Here is a 19,465-nt window from a genome sequence, read left to right on the forward strand (position 1 = left end):
GAAGGAGATGGGAGACTGCATGAGAAGATCACACTGGGAGTCAGCGCTGTCAGCTAAGAACAGAAAACTGAGGCTAAAATTCAAACTCCTTAGAATCGGACAATGGAAGACTGGAAAAATGTTGCCTGCTCTGATGAGCTTCAATTTCTGCTGCAACATTCAAATGCATGAACAAAGCACGGATCCATCCTGCCTTCTATCAGCAGTTCACGCTGCTGGTAGTGGTGGTGGTAGTGTAATGGTGTGGGGGATATTTTATTAGTGCACTTTTGTACCCCTTAATTCCAACTGGGGATTGTTTAAACACCACAGCCTGCCTCAGTGTTGCTGCACAGTTCACTGTACTCAAAAGGCCTCCAAAGCTACCAGATCTCAATCCAATAGAGCACCTTTGGGATGTGGTTGAACAGGAGATTCTCATCATGGATGTGCAGCCGACAAATCTGGAGCATCTGTGTGATGCTGTCACGTTAATATGGAGCAAAATCTCTGAGGAATCCTTACAGCACCTTTTTGAATCTGTGCCATAACAAATTAAGGCAGTTTTGAAGCTAAAACAGGGTCCAGACTGGTATTATGAAGGTGTAAGTAATGAACTAGATGGTGGGTGTACTCCCACAACAATATTTTTTTGTCAAAGAGGGCACTGAAGGACTTCTAAGAGCCACAAACCAATCAGCTTGTAAATTGAATGTTGCAGACAATAAAACCAGACCTTTTGCTTACTAAATGAAAACCAAAGCTTTGACCTTGATTAATTTCCCAATTATTTATTCAATTAACTAATTAATTAAACTTCAGAACCTTAAATCAGGTTTCACCCTGCTGTGATAGCCACATAAACCATTTATAAATTCAAGCATCAAACATGCATGTCTGAGAAGTTTTGACCTGTTTCACCAACCAAAAATTCAGCTGAAGAAAACTTGAAGAATTATTTGAGAAACACACTCATATGTCAAAGAAAAGGCATTCAACAGTTGCACAGTTGTGGCGTTAACAGGCCTTCTAAATCATTTTAAGGAGCATCTTATGCATCTACAAGCGCTCACTCAACACACTGAAAAAGCTGTTAGAGCAGGAGAAAAAAAAACTTCGGGAGAAAAAAAATAAAAAATCCAGCCAACAATTCACACAGCTTGAGTTCAGGTGTTGTAGATGTGTTGTGATAAGAATTCATCTTATTTTATAACTCGCAAAAAAATGTTCCCTCCGTGCAATTCTGTAAAACGTCAGAGTGACGAATGGAGCATGCAGCGTATTTGGGTTTGCTCATTTTTGACTGAAGCAGGTTTCCAGGCTATGCAGCGAGGACCAGCGCTAATCTTCACAACCTCTTCACACTTCTTCAGCTTGTGTCAACAGCACTGTGAGTCAGTTAGCCATTCATATGCTGCTACAGATGGTCCCATCCTTCTTCTTCAGCTCTGCCGACGACATGATTCATGGGGCTCTGTGTCTTGATTTAGGGTCTCTTTCATATTTCTACTCGCCCACAGCAGAGAGGCATTTCTCTAACATACCCCTGAGGCAGTGACCCTGGTCTGCCTGGCCTGTCTGCCTGAGAGGGAGGGAGGAGGGGAGCACTGCTGGAATCAACAAAATGCACACAAAGCACACACACAGCTGTAGGTGAGATGCACATATAAGCTAAAGCGAACTTGTATGCACAAAGGCAAACGAGTCAAAGTCTCTGTGACTTTCTCACAAAATGTGCTGTAAAGTCAACAACGAAAACACATCAGGATCAGGTGGACAATCCAAGCGGGGCAAATAAGCGTTCATTTGAAGTCAGCGCCTCCACCAACTCATTAACAAATGACAAATTAGACCTCTGTACCCTTCACTTTACACACTGCAACTATTATCTGTTATTATTTCCACACCAAAATCCAAATAAATCAGCACATCTTAAAAAAATTAAACCAGCAGCCTCCGATGATTGTTTGCCCACTCAATCTCAGTTTACTAGATTTGTATAATAATAACCTTGCATGTTTCCCTTCTACGTGGAGTCGAAATTTTCCTCCAATTTAGCCTCGATGGGCTTCAGATTGCCTTGTCAGAAAGGACTATAACGAAAGACTGTGCGCACCACTTCCTTATCGCTACCAGTAAATTACCTCAGGATCAGATACAGGCTGCCAACTCGCAGAAACTCCACTCAGCAGACACAGAGAGAGAGAAAGAGGGAGGGGAAGATAGAAAAGAGAGAGGGCGGGAAGAAAAAAGTGTCAAGACATGACAAGAGCAGGAGAGTAGCCCCATGGAGACTGATTTCAGCTGCTCTCAAAGGCCATCTGATGTTATCTAAAGATCATCTACAGTCACCTACACTCACCTTTTTACACTCCACCCAGCAGCTGGAGTCAAGCACCTGTCAATCAAAACGTTCATAACCTGCGGCCACAACAAAGCGCCTTTGTCTTTGCGGTGTAATTAACAGAGGGGGGTGATTCTAACTTTGACAAAATAATGTTAGGGAGAGACACGAAGGCAAAGATCTCCTGCAACAGTTTGTAAAACACGTGATCAGACGTTTCAGTTTTAAGGAATGCTGTAGTGACCATGCACTGGTGTTCCCAAAGAGACAGACGACTCGGTCATTTGTAATTTGTCACTTTGAAATGTGTTATTAGTCACATTACGTGAGACTTTCATGAGCATCAAAGAAGCAAAACCCAAAATGATATTTTTTGCTGTCGATGTTTTTGCCACTTTTGATGAAGAATTTATTCAAATAATGATTAACAGAAGAAAAAAATGATTTCAGCTCTAATGTTGTGTGTACAAACAGGATAAATATGTGACATTTAAAAAAGCATATCTAACAGAAAGTCTAACAGAAATGATTTCTTTATTTTTTTGGTTGCTAACAGAAGCAGAGTATCACAAATCAAAATCTGTAATATTCTTTATTTTATGTTTTTTTGTAGTTTCACCTCTGCACAAAACCAATTTTAAATCGAACAATCAAGATTTGATCCAAGTGCAGATTTTCAAAATTAATTCAAGAGGTTTTTATCAATTATAGCCCTCTGTTTTGTACAGTCCCCCTTTCTCAGGGGCTCAAAAGCACTTAGGCAATTGACTGACAGCAGTTTCGTGGAAAAGCGAGACTTGTTCATTCTTATTTCATGACAAAAAAATTAAGTGTTGAATTTTAGAGCTTTTACTATAATTTTAAAACTGAGGCCCAAGGAGATGTCAGGGCAAGTATGACAAACCAGAGAGCTCCTAACAATCTATTTCCACGGTTAAGAAAAATAGCTTCACAACATCTAACCAAGCCAAGAACACTCTCGAGGAGGCAGGTATCATTGTCAAGGTCTGGTCAAGAGTAGAAACACAAAGGTTACGCTGGATACACTCAGGAACAGAAAGACCAAGTTAGACTTTTCCGGAAAACATCTTAAAGAGAGTTTGCATGGATGAAACCAAGATGAACTTGTACCAGAACGATGGAAAGGATAAAGTATGGAGAGCATGATCTGAAACATAACACATTACCTGTCAAACATCATGGAGGCAGCGTTATGTCATGAGCAGAGATGGGCAGTATCGCGTTACTTGTAACGCGTTACTGTAATCCGATTACTTTTTTCGAGTAACGAGTAAAGTAAGGGATTACTATTGCAAAAACGGTAATTAGATTACCGTTACTTTCCCGTAGGAACGCTGCGTTACTGCTTTACTAAAACCGTGATTTTTTTTGCGAGAATGTCTCAGTAAGCGACTGCAACGTTTGTGACAACAGCTGTGTGCAGATCAACAGTGGATCACATATCGAGTACTGGAGAGAGTGTGAGCGTGCAGCGTTTAAAGCGTGGAAGTACTGACCTTACTTTAAGTTTGATTCCATAAAAAGTGACAAAAACATTAGTGTCCATTGTGCGTGGGAAGAAAACTTCTTTTTACAGCGAAAAAAAACCCTAAACTTCCAAACAAGCTCGGAGTGGCTACCACGTAATGGGAAATTCACAGAGAAACTGCCGTATCCTTCCACTGACCGCTGCGGCACACCTGCACCAGGGTAAACCTCCGCCTACCCTGCTCCTGCTTTACGGGTGAAAATAGAGCAAAAGGACCGCTAGTCTTTGACTTTATTTATTTTCTGCTGTGTTTTACTTGCATCTATTTGAAAGACTGAGTGTTAACACAAAAAAAAAAAATTTATGTGCTGGAATGTGCAGAAAATAGGTTTAAATATTAAACAAATTTCTTCCAGTCAGTGAATGTTGCATATAATTACATTTTTGCTTGATGCATAAAGTTAAAAGATTAAAACTAATAAAACAAGTTTTAAAAAGGGACTTTTCCATTTGATTACATTTTGTATGATGGATTATGTAGAAAAAGTAGAATTGGGCTGAGAGATCTATCGCTTTATCACCTATTCAGGTTGTAAATCGTGTTTTTAAAAAGTAACTAAATAACTAAGTAACTAAGTAATTAATTATTTTTGAAAATAAGTAATCAGTAAAGTAACGGGATTACTTTTTTGGGGAAGTAATCAGTAATTAGTTACTGATTACTTTTTTCAAGTAACTTGACCAACACTGGTCATGAGCATGTGTAGCTATCAGTGGAACCTGGTCACTAGTGTTTATTGATGATGTGAGCGCTGCTAGAAGCAGCAGGATGAACTGTGAAGGGTACAGGGTTTTACCTTCTGCTCAGATTCAGCCAAATGCTAGAAATGCTAGAGGTTCATAGTACAAATGGAAAATGACCCAAAGCAAACTGCAAAAGCGAGCCAAGAGTTTCATGAGCTAAAGAAATGGGGAATTCTTCAATGGCCAAGTCAGCAGAGCATGCCTTTCAGTTACTGAACACAAACCTGAACGCAGAGACCCACAAGCAAGTAGGAGGTATCTGTGTTAAAGGCTGCTTCTTAAAGAAGCAAACAGCATTTGGTGATGTCCACAGGCTCAGACTTCAAGCACTGACTGTAAATGAATCTCATCCAAGTATAAAAAACAATCCTTACATCTAAAATCAGTTTGTCCAATTAATTTTGAACCTGTAAAAACAGGGGACTCTGCAGAGACACAGCTAAACAGTTAATGTCTTAAACGTCTCAAATTAAAGCTACATTCACATCTTCATTATTTAATTTGAAGGAAGCAAAACTACAAAAACTGTCTTTGTCCAAAAAACAATGGATTCATTTCATTTGACTCCTCAACAGGGAAAATTACTATATTCATCTAATCATTTAAATAATTTTTCATCACACATATCAGTTCTTTGAATTCAGCTGAAGTGTGTTGTTATACTGTTTTTAAGTAAATATATTTGTTTAAATGAGTATGACATATAAAAATAACCACTGCATGCTATGACATCATAGTGTAGCGGTTTACACATCTTCTTAACAAACCAAAGATCCACCGTTAGATCCCGGGAGGAGACAGAAATCCCTCGGGGGGTTCCATCAGGAAACGCATCCAGCATAAAAATCTGCCAGATCAAATATGCAGAGCTACCTGCTGCAGCGAGCCCAAAGCAGCTTCCTTTATCAGATCCAGTTACAGTTCACATGCATTTCACGCCAGCAAATATGCTGGTATTTTTTACATGAAATGGACTGCTTTTAAAAACACTTCTCATTAAATAAATCCTTAAAACTTTAGGACTTTGTTTAGGAAAAAAATAAAATAAAACTCCAGGGAGGATGATTTAAAACACATGCACTCCTTTCATGGTGCATTTCAGGGGTTCATCTGTCTGACATCATTTCCAACTTCTTTTCATAATTTATATCTTTTGCATGACCCCTGACTTTTGGTATGCTTCTCAACTAAAAAACAAAACAAAACAGAAAACAAAACTTTTGACCAATCCATAACAACATAGCAGCCAGGGTGATTAATGCATCGATATTAATTCGATTCAATTAGCTTGTGCTGCTCTGCTAGCAGGCGACTTTACTGAAAAGTTGCAGGGATTTTTCCACTGGTGACCACTATCATATCAGCCGACTCCTCCTGACAGTTCAGGTGATATATTAAAAAAAGTGGCCTCAGAGACTTGTCACTTTTGTAGCTTTGGGGTGTGAAGGTATGATTAAACTCGCAGCAGAGTCATCTGGATGCAGGCGGCGGTCTTTCACACGCGTCGAGGGACACTGTGGTACAGACGTGCCTCGACTCCTCTCTGCAGCATTGTGGGGAGCAGCTCCAGCGTGGTGGAACCGAGCAGATGGTGAACGTATGCGGCGCTCATGCATGCCATCATCACCTTCATTAGTTGAAGGTGACATGTGACATCATCGGGCCCGTGTGCATTATGGGGGCCAGAAAGAGTTGTTTGCTTCTTTTTCTTCTTTTCATTGCTGCGTGGTTCAAGGTTGTCGATGGGAGGTATTGTGAGTAATCACAAGGCGAGTGCGTACACGCACACACACACTCGCACACACACGCACAGACTACATCTCGAGCCTCCCCCACTCTCACCTCCTCCCAGCATTAAGGTAAATAAGGGCTTCCAGCAGAGAGCCAATGAGCACGGGCCACTGAGCAGAGATGCATGTTTGTGTTGCCTTCCTCCCAGGACCCTGCTCGTTTATCTTGGCTGTCAGGTAAAGGGCAGACTCAGAGAAGGTGAAACTTTTTTTTTTTTTTTTTAATAAGGCCGGGCTTGGTTTCCATAGAAACTGCAGGACAACATTACAGGGACGATGATAAGAGAGCAAAGTCTGGTCTCAGGGCATCCCGCAGTGTGCCACATTGTTGCTGGAGACATTTGTGTTTACGTCAGAGAAATGAAAGAGCTATTTAGATTAATTTTCAGGTAGCCTCCAGACTCAGACCTTTTACTGCGGGAGGTGAGATTAATGAGAGCGTATTCACACCCAGCTTTCAGCTTAGGTCAGGAGCTAAGAGGGAGGTTTCCGCTTATAAAGAGGTGCTGAGTCTTCTGTGGGTACAAGCTCCCTGATAAAGGCAGGAAAAGGACCTCCAAAGACTGCCCTGCTGTTATTTTATTTATTTTTTTACTTCTATGATAAGGAAATGATACAGCTGGATTTACCTTTTGAAGAATGCATGAAAGATATGAGGCTAAATTACTGACTGTAACTTTGAAAAAATAAATAAATAAAATAATGGGGGGAGAAAAAAAAGGGCTCCATTCTAAAAATGTCAATATTGCAAATGAGAGCAACCCACGCAGTCAGAATATTCTCCCAGCTAAAAGAGCATAAAGAAGAAACAAATTGCACAGGTAATGAATACTTAATGACTACTACATTTTTCACTTTGTGGCAGTAAATGGGATGCATGTTTAGTTAACAAATGAGAAGGAAATCAAAGGAACAGAAGGTAGCACATGCACCGTCAAAAGCCTGCAGCCCAGAGATAAACCAAGACAATGATACAGAGATATGAGAGTCTTTTGTTTCCAGCCACAACCCTGCGAGAGAGAAAATTAAGTCTCTTCTGGAGCAGAAACTCAACATGGACATCGTCCACGAACCGCCATGAAGTAAATATGAAACGAGGCCCCCGTGATAAGGCGGCAAACACGTCTAATTCTTGTGCAGACATGCTCAGAGCCACTGCTGAAAGTGCCGAACTCACCATTAGGCTTTTTTGTCATGCATTCAATCGACAATACGACCATCTCAGTGACAGAATAAAAAACACACACACAGCTCTCTGCACACGAAACAAACACAGAAATATCGGGAGGTTTATTGTCAATGTCCACTGCTGAAATAGCTCTATTAAATTGTTTACTGGTCTGATTTTCACAACTATTCCCCGCTATGAGCTGCGATAACGGCTTTTGTTATCAAAACAATATTGCTGTGTCCTTGTGATTAAATCACGAGGCAGGACTTCTCCGTCAGCCTCTCCAGGTCTTTATAACATTCTTTTACGACTAAACAAATAGATCAAAGGCAGGGCTTCTCTCACCGCTGCTCCTGTTTTACGAGCATTAACTTCACTTTTTTTTCCTACCAACTCTATGTTCCCTGTTTTTCAGCGGCCTGTGATTTATACCTGAGCTAAAGAGGAAGAGCGCTCCGCGGGGACCGACTCTGCGTTTGCTCGACGGTGGGTGGAGGAGGCCGAGAGATCGCGCGAGGGTTGAGGGTGTGCGCTCTGACAGCTCATCAGTGGACAATGAGGCCTTGGCTGTTAATGTCCTGCTACCTGGCATGCTGTAGGGCCGCAATCTGCTCCAGATGCTGGAGGCAGGCGTCCAACGTCTGGTGGCAGGGGAGGGGGGAATCAGTGCATGAGAGGCAAATGGGAGCAGAGTTGCTGAAAAATGAAAGGGACACGCAAACACGCGCGCACATACAACATGCGCCACCTGCCGCCAGTCAACTATAAATTTACAGTTTCTTTGGCGCGGTGGTCTCACTGGCAGTTACTGTAGCAACATCACTGATAATATCTGAGCACAAATAAATGAAATCTCTTTTCCAGGAGGCTGGATTGAAAAATTTATCTGTTCAGAGCAATCATGCATAATTCGAGAACAGGGAGGGTAAAGCAGACACACACACACACACACACACTCACAAGGATACAAGAGGGACTTATGAACTCAATTTAGGCAGCCAGACAGAGTTCTTGATTCTGTCACTTGGGATAATCGTCAGGATGTGGTACTCTGACCGAGCCCCCGCGTCTAAACCCAGGCAGGATATAAGGTCATGTTGGAGTGGAACTCTAGCCATGCAGCACCCAGACCTCAAGTGCTCCAGTGGTTTTGTGGTTATCTGCAGCAGCCAGCTGTCGCACAGAGGAGCTTTTCAAGAACGTCCCCTCTCCTCTTCCTCTGCGTCTCAGCTTTCTCCCACTCTCCCTCTCTGCCCTAATCAAAACCGTCCAATCAAGCCCGCCCATCTCCGTCCTTCTCCCGTGTTTTAACTTTGGGAAAGATGGGTAAGATGTGAATTCATGTTTGTTGCTAAATTTGAGCCTAACACAAGACACTAATACAGCTTCACAGTCTGTTGGTAGCTTCTGAGGTACTGGTGAGTCAGGATGTTTGGGGCTTTTTGTTTTTTAATCCAAGGTTTGAAGGGAAGCAGTTCTCTTACTTGCATGAAAGTGACTAAGAGGACAGCTATGCATAATATATTTGACAGCGCATGTTTAAAAGGTTATTCCTTCCTGTTCAAAATTAGGTCAGTCCATCGCTGCAAACGAACGGAGGAGGCGGTGAGACTCGATGTTCTGCAGCGTGTCTGTTTATCATTTAAATTTTGTTTTCTGTCTGTCACTGTCAGGGACAACATGGATAAAAACCGCCGTTCTACGGCATACATCATCAGAACTGAGGAGCAGAGGAGTGATCAGCAACCTGGCATGGTCTTTTCTTTGGCATGGGTCTGGAACCCAAAGTGGGAGCTCCACCTACTGGCCAAAGCGAGGCAGAACTACCTTTAAAAAAAAAAAAAGCAGGCCTGAAGCCCAAGCGTTTGGATTTACAACTGTGGTGACAGCTGAATGTGACACGACTGCTTCGCCGGCAGGTTTATTAATGGATGAAGAGCGGGCGTAGTGTGTGCACTGAACAAAGAGCCAGCTGTGGTATCATGTTTATTTGAGGCTGCACAGCTGGAGAGCTCTTTAATACATGCACATGTAGAATGACTTTGGCATAAGGTAATTATTTTCAAATCTTGTGTTTTGTTGGAGGGCTCGACACAGACCTGTTTTATGCAAAATAAATAACAGTTGCAAGTATTTACTCTTGTGACTTTATCAAAACACAATATGAGGAAATGGGCAGAAGTTGCAGCTTTCTTTTTTTTTCTTGAAATTGATTCACACGATTGATCAAAGCCATCTAAAACAGACACAACCCTAAAGCAGCAACAGAGAAGCATTTCATGTTTTCTAGGCTATACAGCAAAAAAATTAGACAGTTTAGTTGGTACTGAACTTATGAGGGAAAACAGTTTCAAAACTTTTAATAAAAGACATTTAAATTAAGTTAACTGAGACTTTGGAAAGTAGCTTGTCAGAGATGGTGAAAAGTGGATTCCCTAAGTGCATCTCGATAACATTAGGGTATAATTATAATAAAAAATATAATAAAACAATACCTCCTAGTAGATGGGCCTATGGTATAACTTTGAAAATTTAGCTGACTGACCTGACTGACCTGGGAATTCAATGTCTTCTGAGATCTTAAGCAGGTGCACCTGTGTTATGACTTTCAAAATCCTTCATCACCTTGTTCCCGAGTGATTTTGTTCCCGAGATTTTCAGAAAACCTGACCTTTGACCTTGAGCTCAAGGTCACTGGGATTTGAACTCAGCCAAGTTTTTAAGTAGCTGTACCTATAGCATCAAGATGGAAATCCTAGATGATGTACTTCTTGAGATATTGAATTCACAAGATTTTCAGAAAACTTGACCTCTGACCCTGAGGTTGAGGTAACTGAGATTCAAATTCATTTGCGATTTTTAGTAGATCACACCCCGTGGTGTGAATTTCAAAAATCCTGCAACATCGCCTTGTTTTCGAGCTAACACATCAATAAACTTGGGTCTCCACCCCACCTACCCGGCTGGGTGACAACAATACCCCATCAGCCTTTTACAGCTGAGGGGTAAAAAGGTCAAGGGTACCCAGAGCTCTCTGGTTTCCCATTTGACTTCTTTAGTCCAAGTTCTACTGATCATGCAGTCCATGTGGAAGGAAAGGAGAGATTGCATTTCCCAAAAATTAAGTCTCAAAATCATGATGTGATAAAAAATATCTTAATAGCTGTTTTTTTAATTTTGGTGATTTTGTAAACAACAAATGTAAGAGGAAGTCTTAGTCACAGATATCTGCTGCGAGCACAGGAAGCCCCTGGAAACCTGGCCGCTGGCACCAAAGGCTAAGTCAGCAGACCAGCCGGCAGGTTTCCAGCGAGGCTGCTCGTTAGATGTTAGAGATTAACACAAACATCAAATGATTCCATCAGATTTTGCTCCACTTGGTGATTTCTATGATATAACCGCGACTTTGATTCTGATATAAAAGGGAGGAAAAAAATCATTGCTCAGAGACACATGCAGCATGGGATTAAGGGTCACCAGCAGTCATTGCTGAAGAAGTTGGACAGTGCTCCCATATTTTAATATTCGGCGTATGTTGTCCCCTCATGGGAATTTTGCACTGAGGCTGAGACAATCCTCAAATGAGCTGCGTTCCCTGAGCAGGCTGGGATAAACTAAGCTCTTGATGCTTCTTCAGTGGATTCCCATTAGCAGAGCTTAAATGCTGTCATTTCATCTAAGCCAGGGCAAAAATCACCTGAGCTTCACATCTAGTTGGGAAATAGATGTGAAAATGAGCCAAAATTATAAGCAAACGATAAAGGAGGAAAACTGAAGTGAGCAGCGAGGACCTTCACATAAAGAATCAGTCGGTTCCTCTGCTCACAGAGCACACATTGAAGACTCCAGGGCTACAACTCCAGGGCTCTTATTACCATGTGATTAACCTCTTCAGGATTAACCGGGCAGCAAAGACACGGCAAAGGTCAAAGGTCAGTACTCAGACAGCCACTCCAGCATAAAAGGTGCCCTATTAAATGAAAGGCCACGCTGAAATCTGCCCGCCTGTCTTCAAGCATCTTTTTGTTACACACTGTGGCATTCATCCCGCTGTACTCATCACTACATGTTAAACTCCAACAGCATGCAAGGTCAGTTGCCTTATTACCGTAAAAATACCAAAAAAAAATAAAAAAATGTTGTACTCAATTAGAAAAAAGCACTTTGAAAATATAAACATGCAGCCAAACACCTGGTGTGTGTTGGCAGCAGTGAGAAAGACTGCAGGTGGGGAGGAATTAAAGCGAGCCTACGCCGGAGGAGGTAATCATGAATAAAATATCACACTCTGGTACTTGTTGAGGCTTTCTAGCACTGCTATAACAGCTGGTTGTTTTCATCCGCTGGTAGGAATTGTAAGAATGGGAAAGTATTTACTACATAGCGATGGGAGCACCTGAGCCATGATGCCAATCAACAGGCTGATGAGTACTGAGCAGTCAATACTACTTTATTACACGAGTACTCAGTACTGACCACGATCAGCTTTGAAATGAACATTAATAAGTTCAAACTCTGCATTTTACATGGTTGTGAAACCGCTTAAAATCCTTAAACTGCCTCTGCGGTGGTTAATGGAACAGCAGATATCTTAACATTTGCCTCAAATACATGGAGGTAAAAGAGCACCAGCTGAGGACTAGTGCTTGAAAACAGGACTTCAAAGAAAAGAAAAGAAAAGAAAAGAAAAGAAAAGAAAAGAAAAGAAAAGAAAAGAGCCTTATAAATACAGGCATAGTAAAAGAAAGTACACCCCCGTCGGCTCTGAGGTTTTACATATCAGGACATTTTAAAAGATTATCCAGGCTATATTAATGTTAGGTCATTAAAGCTGTGATGAACAACAACACGTGACATACTACGCTCTTTTTATTCAGAGGTGGCTGTGGCTCAGGTGGTAGAGCGGGCCTTCTACCAGTCCATGTGTCGAAGTATCCTTGAACAAGATGCTGAGTCCAGATTCGTCCCCAGTGTGCCCATCAGAGTGCGAATTAATGTAAATGTTAGATAAACGCAATGTATGAAAGTGTGTGCGTGATTGTGTGAATGAAAAAGCACTACTAGTGCTCAAACTGAGTGGAGGGTGTTCCATAAGGATTCGTCTATTTACAAAATCCAGAAGCTGAGAAAAGCTCATGATTCAGGATCCTGTAGAACCAGCTTTTGTAGTAACAACCTGAAGTAACTGTTTTCAGTCTCTCACATTGTTATGAAGAAATTCTGAAATTCTCTTCAAGTTCAGGTTTGCATTGAGGCTCAGCTCTCCTCTTCAACATTTAAATCAGATTGAGGTCTAGACTTTGACCACAGCAGCACGCTGATTCTTTACTTTAACTGATTCTGTTGTAGATTTGCTGATGTGGTTGGAATCATTGTACTCTTGCATTATGTTCGCACGCTGCTTCTGCATTGGGGCTTAATTTTTACAAAACAACACAGTATAATATATCCAGTTCAAGTTCATCTGAGGTTGTAATGACCTCATTTTAAGGACCGGACTTTTGTCATGATAATATCTTGAAGCATAAAACCTTAACATTTAAAGAGGTTGAACAGCAGCTGCTGTTCAAACCTTCTGTTTGCAAGAGCCAGACAATCATAAGATCAGCCAATCTCTGTGGCTCACTGAGAGGATATAAGATAAATCGTCCCCACTTTATTGAAGAACAAACAAATATTCAAAATGAGTCTAAATGAGCTCCACAGTGGTTCATTGAAATCATGAAAAAGTTTATGAATAACAGACTATATTTTGTTGTTTACGCCTGAATATGTCATGTCATTGGGACAAATGACACCTTTGCCCCAATCCCTTAACTTTACTATTTCATGTGCCAAGAAACGCTGAGAAGTGAAATGAAAAGAGAAAAAAGAAAAGCGGTGAACCCACGTATACGTAAACAATTCAGTCAGGAAATGGGCAGCTTGTTAGTTTAGAAAGGGAAAACTGTCAGTGTTTCATATGCAGCTGCTTTCACCTCGCCCCGAGGAGGACAATAAATGGCACAAAAAAACCCAAAAAAGCTCTCAAACTTGTATCAACGTCAAAGCACAAACACACAGTGCAGAAGTAAGGTGCAAAATTCTTAAAACAAGGAGTCGAAAAATGGTCAGAATTCTGCTTTAAACCTGGACAATAAAGACTACAAAGCATTCAGCGCCAGTTAAGAGACAGCTTGCGTGAGAACATGTTATTACAGATCAAAGCAGCAAATTACGAGGCTGACTGCTCTGCAGGGATTGTAAATTGAATAAGTTTTTCTTATTCTTGTCATATTTACACATCCACGGCTAACACATTGCTTCTGTTCCACGCAGAGCCTCGCCGTGGGGTTATAACAGGTGAACTTAGCTGTCACCAAAAGAAGAAGAGAAAAAATCTGTTTATTATCTATAACACAGATTAATTCCTCGTGCGATTTCTTTCCCTCCCAGCATGAGCGACAAACCGGGAGACGGAGAAAGAATGGGAGAACTAATTCCCCCTTGAAGCAAGGCCACGTCATCGACATGAGATAAAAGCGGCTTGTGTTTTTTCTTTTATGATCTTATCTGATTGTTCTTTATCTCTTTGTTTACCAGGGACCGTGATGAGGACGTGCATTAAATCTCTCTTAAATCTCAGGCTCCTGTGTCATGTTTTTTGTGCTCAGCCTTTTTATTAAAAACGACAAAGCTTTGGTTGCCTTAGTCCTCCTTTAAGACCATAAAACAATCTGTGCCAGCACACACAAAGAGCTGTTATAAAAGGCATCCGTGCACAATCCAACGTACAGTTTCAGACACATAACACGCGCACACGAACACACACACACACACGCACCAACTGCACTAATCGTTTAAGGTCTCAGAGGCCTCGATAAGCTTCTGTAAATCAGCCACCAGCCAGCAGTGAGTTTTATTCCCCTCTCTCTCAGTGGATGTTGGGTTATGACCCGTAGGCAGGAGGTTATTTATTGCTTTTGTCTCAGCTTGTGTTGACTCCCAGCCACTCATCTATGGTTCTAGGCTAATAGAAAGCAGCACAAGATTGCAGATCTGCAGGAAGGCTGCTAAGCTGCAGGGACTTCGCTCGATAGTCTCCTCGGAGCCCGGTCTCCCCCGATTCTTAATGTCTCTCAATCCTTCTGCTTTTGCAGTAATGGCAAAATCAAAATGAAGCGAAGCTGTGAGTGAACCTGAGGTGAAGGACTCCCTATCAATACGTGTTAGCGTGAAAGTGGAAGAAAGAAAGGAGGGTTAAACTGCAGAGGAACGCCCACAGACCATAAGCATTTCCCAGCGGCTGCTGCCAGACATGATAGACAGGCTGCAGCCTGCTGGCCTGCCTCTTTCTCCGGCACTTAAGAAACATCTCTATTCTCAGAGATGGCTGCACTCCATTGCGATGGAAACCCGAGGTGTTAAGGCAAAAAATAGCAGAAGATGAAAAGAGTAAATTGTCGACAGCAGAATGAAACTTAACCTTGATACTCCGTCTCCATAGTAATGCCACTTCTGATAAGCAGCACTGAGCTACTTTCTTAAGAACTCTGAATCTCTCCGTTTGCTGCGAACGTCCTGAAAGACCTTTTCCCCGCTCCTTCCCTCTTACCTTCACACAGCACCGCGAAACAATCTCAACACAGCTGTCATCCTTTACAATAGACCGTCTAACCTGAACTGGCAACTCCAACCTCACTGTGGCTTGAAATACAGGCCCACCTGTCGTTTCAGCAGCCCTGACAGCAGCTGACAGTTAAGAGGAACAACCGCAGACTGAGAATATATGAAGGGGTCCTTGAGTGATGACAGCACGGGTAAGATCGAGAGCTGTGATGTAATGGAGACAAGGCCACTGACGGATACCGTGAAAGAGGCCAGGTTGTCTGCTCCAGCTCACAACCATTCATATCCAAGATCTATGTGTGCGGGCAGTAACAGCTAATAGATTAATTCTACAGTGGTGTCATGGTGTTTGTAGGGGGCAATATATACGAGCAGGGTCAGATGGTGCACAAACAGCCTATTCATGACAGGAAAGAAGGAAACCTTTGACCTCATGTAAAATGGGATTATACTTCATGTTTCAACAATATTGCATCCGTCGTTTTAAACAGTTTAAAAACCCTATTTGGGCAAATTTAAATCAATCGGGGAGATAAGTTTATCTTTACGTCCACAGCTGATATTTTCAAATCATTACCTCAAAGTCCGCTTCAGTCCTTTTACACTCGAGCCTCTTTGATGCACACAAAATTCCCTCCAGTCTCTCAAAACAGTGACTCTTCAATCTGAATTTTGGGAAAGTTTCTGGAAGAGCAAGTAAAGGGACGGGTATACTGAGCAATCACACACACATTCAAACAAGCACTTTTTCCTGTGTGTCAGCGCTTTGTCTAACATTTGCACACACACTCGCACCGGGGGAAACTCAGATACGGTGACAGGCAGACTGCAGGGATCCACCGACCTTCCAGTTGGTGGGCGACCCGCTCTACCTCCTGAGCCACAGCCGCCACTGAACTCGTGGATCGCTTTTGGGCTCAGACACTGCAGATTCTTCAACTGTAGACTAATGTTTGGGCTCTGTGTTGTAGCTAGAGGCCCAGCTGTCATCAGTGAGAACAACTGTTCATATGAAAGTTGTGTCAGTTTGAAATATGACAGTTTGAAAGAGATCAATGTTTGGTCTCTGTAAAAGTTTGAAGTCCATGCTGAAATCCAGACTTGTAAGTATCATAAAGTCATAAAAGGACAAATTTAAAGAGAGCAGTAAAGAGATGCACAAGAAGACAACCTTAAAGGTTTTTTTTTTTTTTAAAGCAACCAAATCTTTGAACTACATTATTGTTTTATCCTTGTCAGTTCATTTAACAGTTAGACTTCTTTGCAGGCAGAATTCTCCACCCAGGGTGTCATGTTAGATTGCACGTGTGGCTTCAAGTTTAGCTGAGACATCACAGATAGCGCCTGCATGTAGGTATGTTGGTCTCAGCTGGGTGAGACTAACATACTAGCAAGAAGATTGCAAAGAAACTTCTAGCAGACGAATGTCAAAGCAGCCTCCTCGAGTCAAACCGTGCACGTGCATGAATCTGCAGAGTGAAGCTAAAACATCACATCAAAAAGTGTCACTTCCTTCCAAACTGCTGTTAGCAGTTTTCTTTAAGTAAGCCTATCAACCAAACACAAAACTGTTTTTCAATTCACATGCATCTTTTAGGCATTTGAAAATACCTGCAGTACCATTTCTAATATGAATTTGATGAATCCTTTTGTATCACTGAGCGTTGGCGTGTCTCCATCAGCATGATGTCAGAAATTAAACGATAAAATTATCAGTGACGGATTCTGACAGCATGCCCGCTGGCTAAATAAACTACAGATGGGAGACAAATTAAAAGAAACACCTGAATATCACATCAAATTTTGATGATTATCTCTCCAAAAACACCCTTGATCCCTCTAAATTAATTTCAGAGGCTTACAAAAAAAACGTCTTATCTAATGTGTCACACCGTCTGTATGCATCATTTACATCTTTAAAACAAACCTTTTAACGATTTCTGTTCCGTTCCAGCAGGACAGCGCGTCATTGGATGCGAGGTCGCTCGCACACAGCTGATCAGCCAGGCCGCCGTAGTAAGTGAGGTACAGACGCAGACTGCTTAGAAAATCCCTGCAAAAGCAGCAGCCACATGGAAGTGCGCAGCTAATTAACTTGTTCAATAAAGCGTTGTGCATTTTAATTGTGCATAAAAACCATTTAAAAAAGACGAAGAAGAAGTAGAATGGCACCATTTCTCCACATATCTGACATCTTCCTCCCACTTACTTTCTCCTGTTAGCGAGTGAGCCTCCCGGCGCTCTGACAGACGCTTTAAGAGGGATGGATTCTCTGCTGCTGCTGTGCTGGATGCTGACCGACTGAGCAGGCTTCCTGCTTGGTGGGCCGCACAGTTTGTAAACCTATAACCCGATGAAACAGACAGAAATTAAACACTCTAAACACTGAGGGAGAAACAAGCATTTAAAGAATTCGCTCGTTAAACTGTTCTGGCGCATAACAAATTGGCCTTAATTTATATAGGTGAGTGGCACATGTTTATACTGAAGCCATTAGTGCAGCCAAGCCTATCATGTCCAATTTCGGAATCTACTGTATGTGCAGGGTTGTTGAGCAGCAGCAGCTTTAGTTGACCACTAGATGGAGCTGTGGTGCCTCAATTAGTTCTGCAAAGTTGGTGTGCTCAGAAGCAAGCACCCCGGGGCTTCCAGTTCCCAGCAAAAGCTGCCTGAATTGAGCTACACGTCAAAAGAAAAAAAGTGCCTCTAAAGATGTTCTCATAATATTGAAGGATTTGCGATTTCTGACCAAACAAACACTGATGTACCTGTGAGGAGTTATTTAATTTATTAAAGGTAATTTATCCTATTAAACCTAAACAATACCTTCAAGACTTTTTCAAATTCCTTATTAATCTCTTCTTAATCTCAGACATTAACAGATCTACAGTGGACACCAGTTTTACCTCCTGCAGAACCTCAGCACAGTTTGAACTCTACTCATCTCAAACAACATTAAATCATTCGTCATGATCTAAACCTGTGCCGAGAGCCGCGGTCCATTGTCCTGAGCATGCCTGACAGCATCATGAACGAGCCTGTGAATTCCCAGAAGCACTTGCTCCAAATCCTGAGGTCCATGCATCCTTGCTGACAGGCCCTCCAGCGAGCGTACAAACTCCCTCCAGTGGATGTCAATCTCTGCCATGCTCGCCAAACACCCTCGCATCACGTTGATGCAGTAGCCCATGCAGGGCTTGGACTGGGTTAAGCCCTGTGGAGCAAAAATTACAGAGCGATCAGTGCTGACGATAAAAGAAGTTTCATTAATTCAGATCGATACGCTTGCTTCAGAGAGGTCCATCCGTACCTGGCAATGAGGGCAGTAGTGCATCTTAAGCAGGGCCCGTCTGCACTCGCGGCTTAGCTGTAAGTGGTCCGTGGTATTGATGACTTCGATTCCCAGGTGCAGCGCCTGAAGAAGAAGCTTCCCAGAGACCCCGGAGCGAGCAATCTGATCGGCCAGGTGACCGGGCACACCGCCAAAAGGTCTGACGCTGCGGCTTAATGACCTCACGCACTCGGCGTGGCCCAGCGATACGCCGCTGAGGCCCGGGCTGATGAGGTGATCGTAGACCAGAGGGAAGAGCGCGTCAAAGAAGCGCTGCACTAACTCATCGACGCTGAACTCAGAGCCCAGCAGGAAGAGGCTGATGTCAGTGAAGAGTTCCCGCACGGGACCCGCAGCCTGATCAGCCATGCTGTGGTACAAATCCTGGAAGAGGGTGGTGGTGTAATTCTCCGCCTGCCACAACAAGGCCTCGAAGGACTCTGTGAGATAGACAACAGGAGAAAGAAAAAATTCAAAACTTCATATTTCAGCACCTTTAATTTGAACTCTACACTAGGAGTAAAAGATGTGAAAGATACCTGCTATGTAACAGTCATCATCACGCCTTTATTGACATATACTGAGGTGTCAGAACTCATCATTAAGGAGGATGTCAAATATATAGAAAAGGGTTAAAGCCAACAAGAGCGGGATATTCAAAAGGAAAAGCCTAAAAATCCTCCAACAGAGCTTCTATTAATGGCTAAAACTGCTCTGGCATGAACAGAGCTACATACACAGTACAATACTCTTATAGAACTTCTGCTTCCATTAATACCAAATCAAGAGAAACAGAAAGGAAGACGAGTCTCTAGGGCTCCCAGCAGGGGCTGCAGCTCCCCGCGTCTTTCCAGAAAGAGCGAGGGGAGTACGTGCAGGGAAGCAATTTGTTCTCTAATCAAAAGTTGAGCTGACAAAGAAAAATGGCAAAGAAAGAGACTGGAACACA

General features: G+C 42.4%; 1 protein-coding gene across 2 annotated transcripts in view; it reads right to left on the bottom strand.

The window, feature by feature from the left end:
* The window catches only part of gpc5a (glypican 5a), a 154,254-nt gene that overhangs the window by 99,454 nt on the left and 35,335 nt on the right, over positions 1 to 19,465 (bottom strand). For both annotated transcript variants that reach the window (XM_040011818.1, XM_040011819.1), the window contains 4 exons: positions 18,496 to 18,956; positions 18,166 to 18,399; positions 17,395 to 17,528; positions 17,113 to 17,238 (listed from right to left, as the gene is read on the bottom strand). In XM_040011818.1, the coding sequence (XP_039867752.1) occupies positions 17,113 to 17,238; positions 17,395 to 17,528; positions 18,166 to 18,399; positions 18,496 to 18,956 (955 nt within the window). The remainder of the gene's footprint in view (positions 1 to 17,112; positions 17,239 to 17,394; positions 17,529 to 18,165; positions 18,400 to 18,495; positions 18,957 to 19,465) is intronic.

The sequence above is a fragment of the Simochromis diagramma genome, unplaced genomic scaffold, assembly GCF_900408965.1.
Source record: "Simochromis diagramma unplaced genomic scaffold, fSimDia1.1 OVJJ01000603.1, whole genome shotgun sequence".
In the NCBI taxonomy this organism is placed as follows: Eukaryota; Metazoa; Chordata; class Actinopteri; order Cichliformes; family Cichlidae; genus Simochromis; species Simochromis diagramma.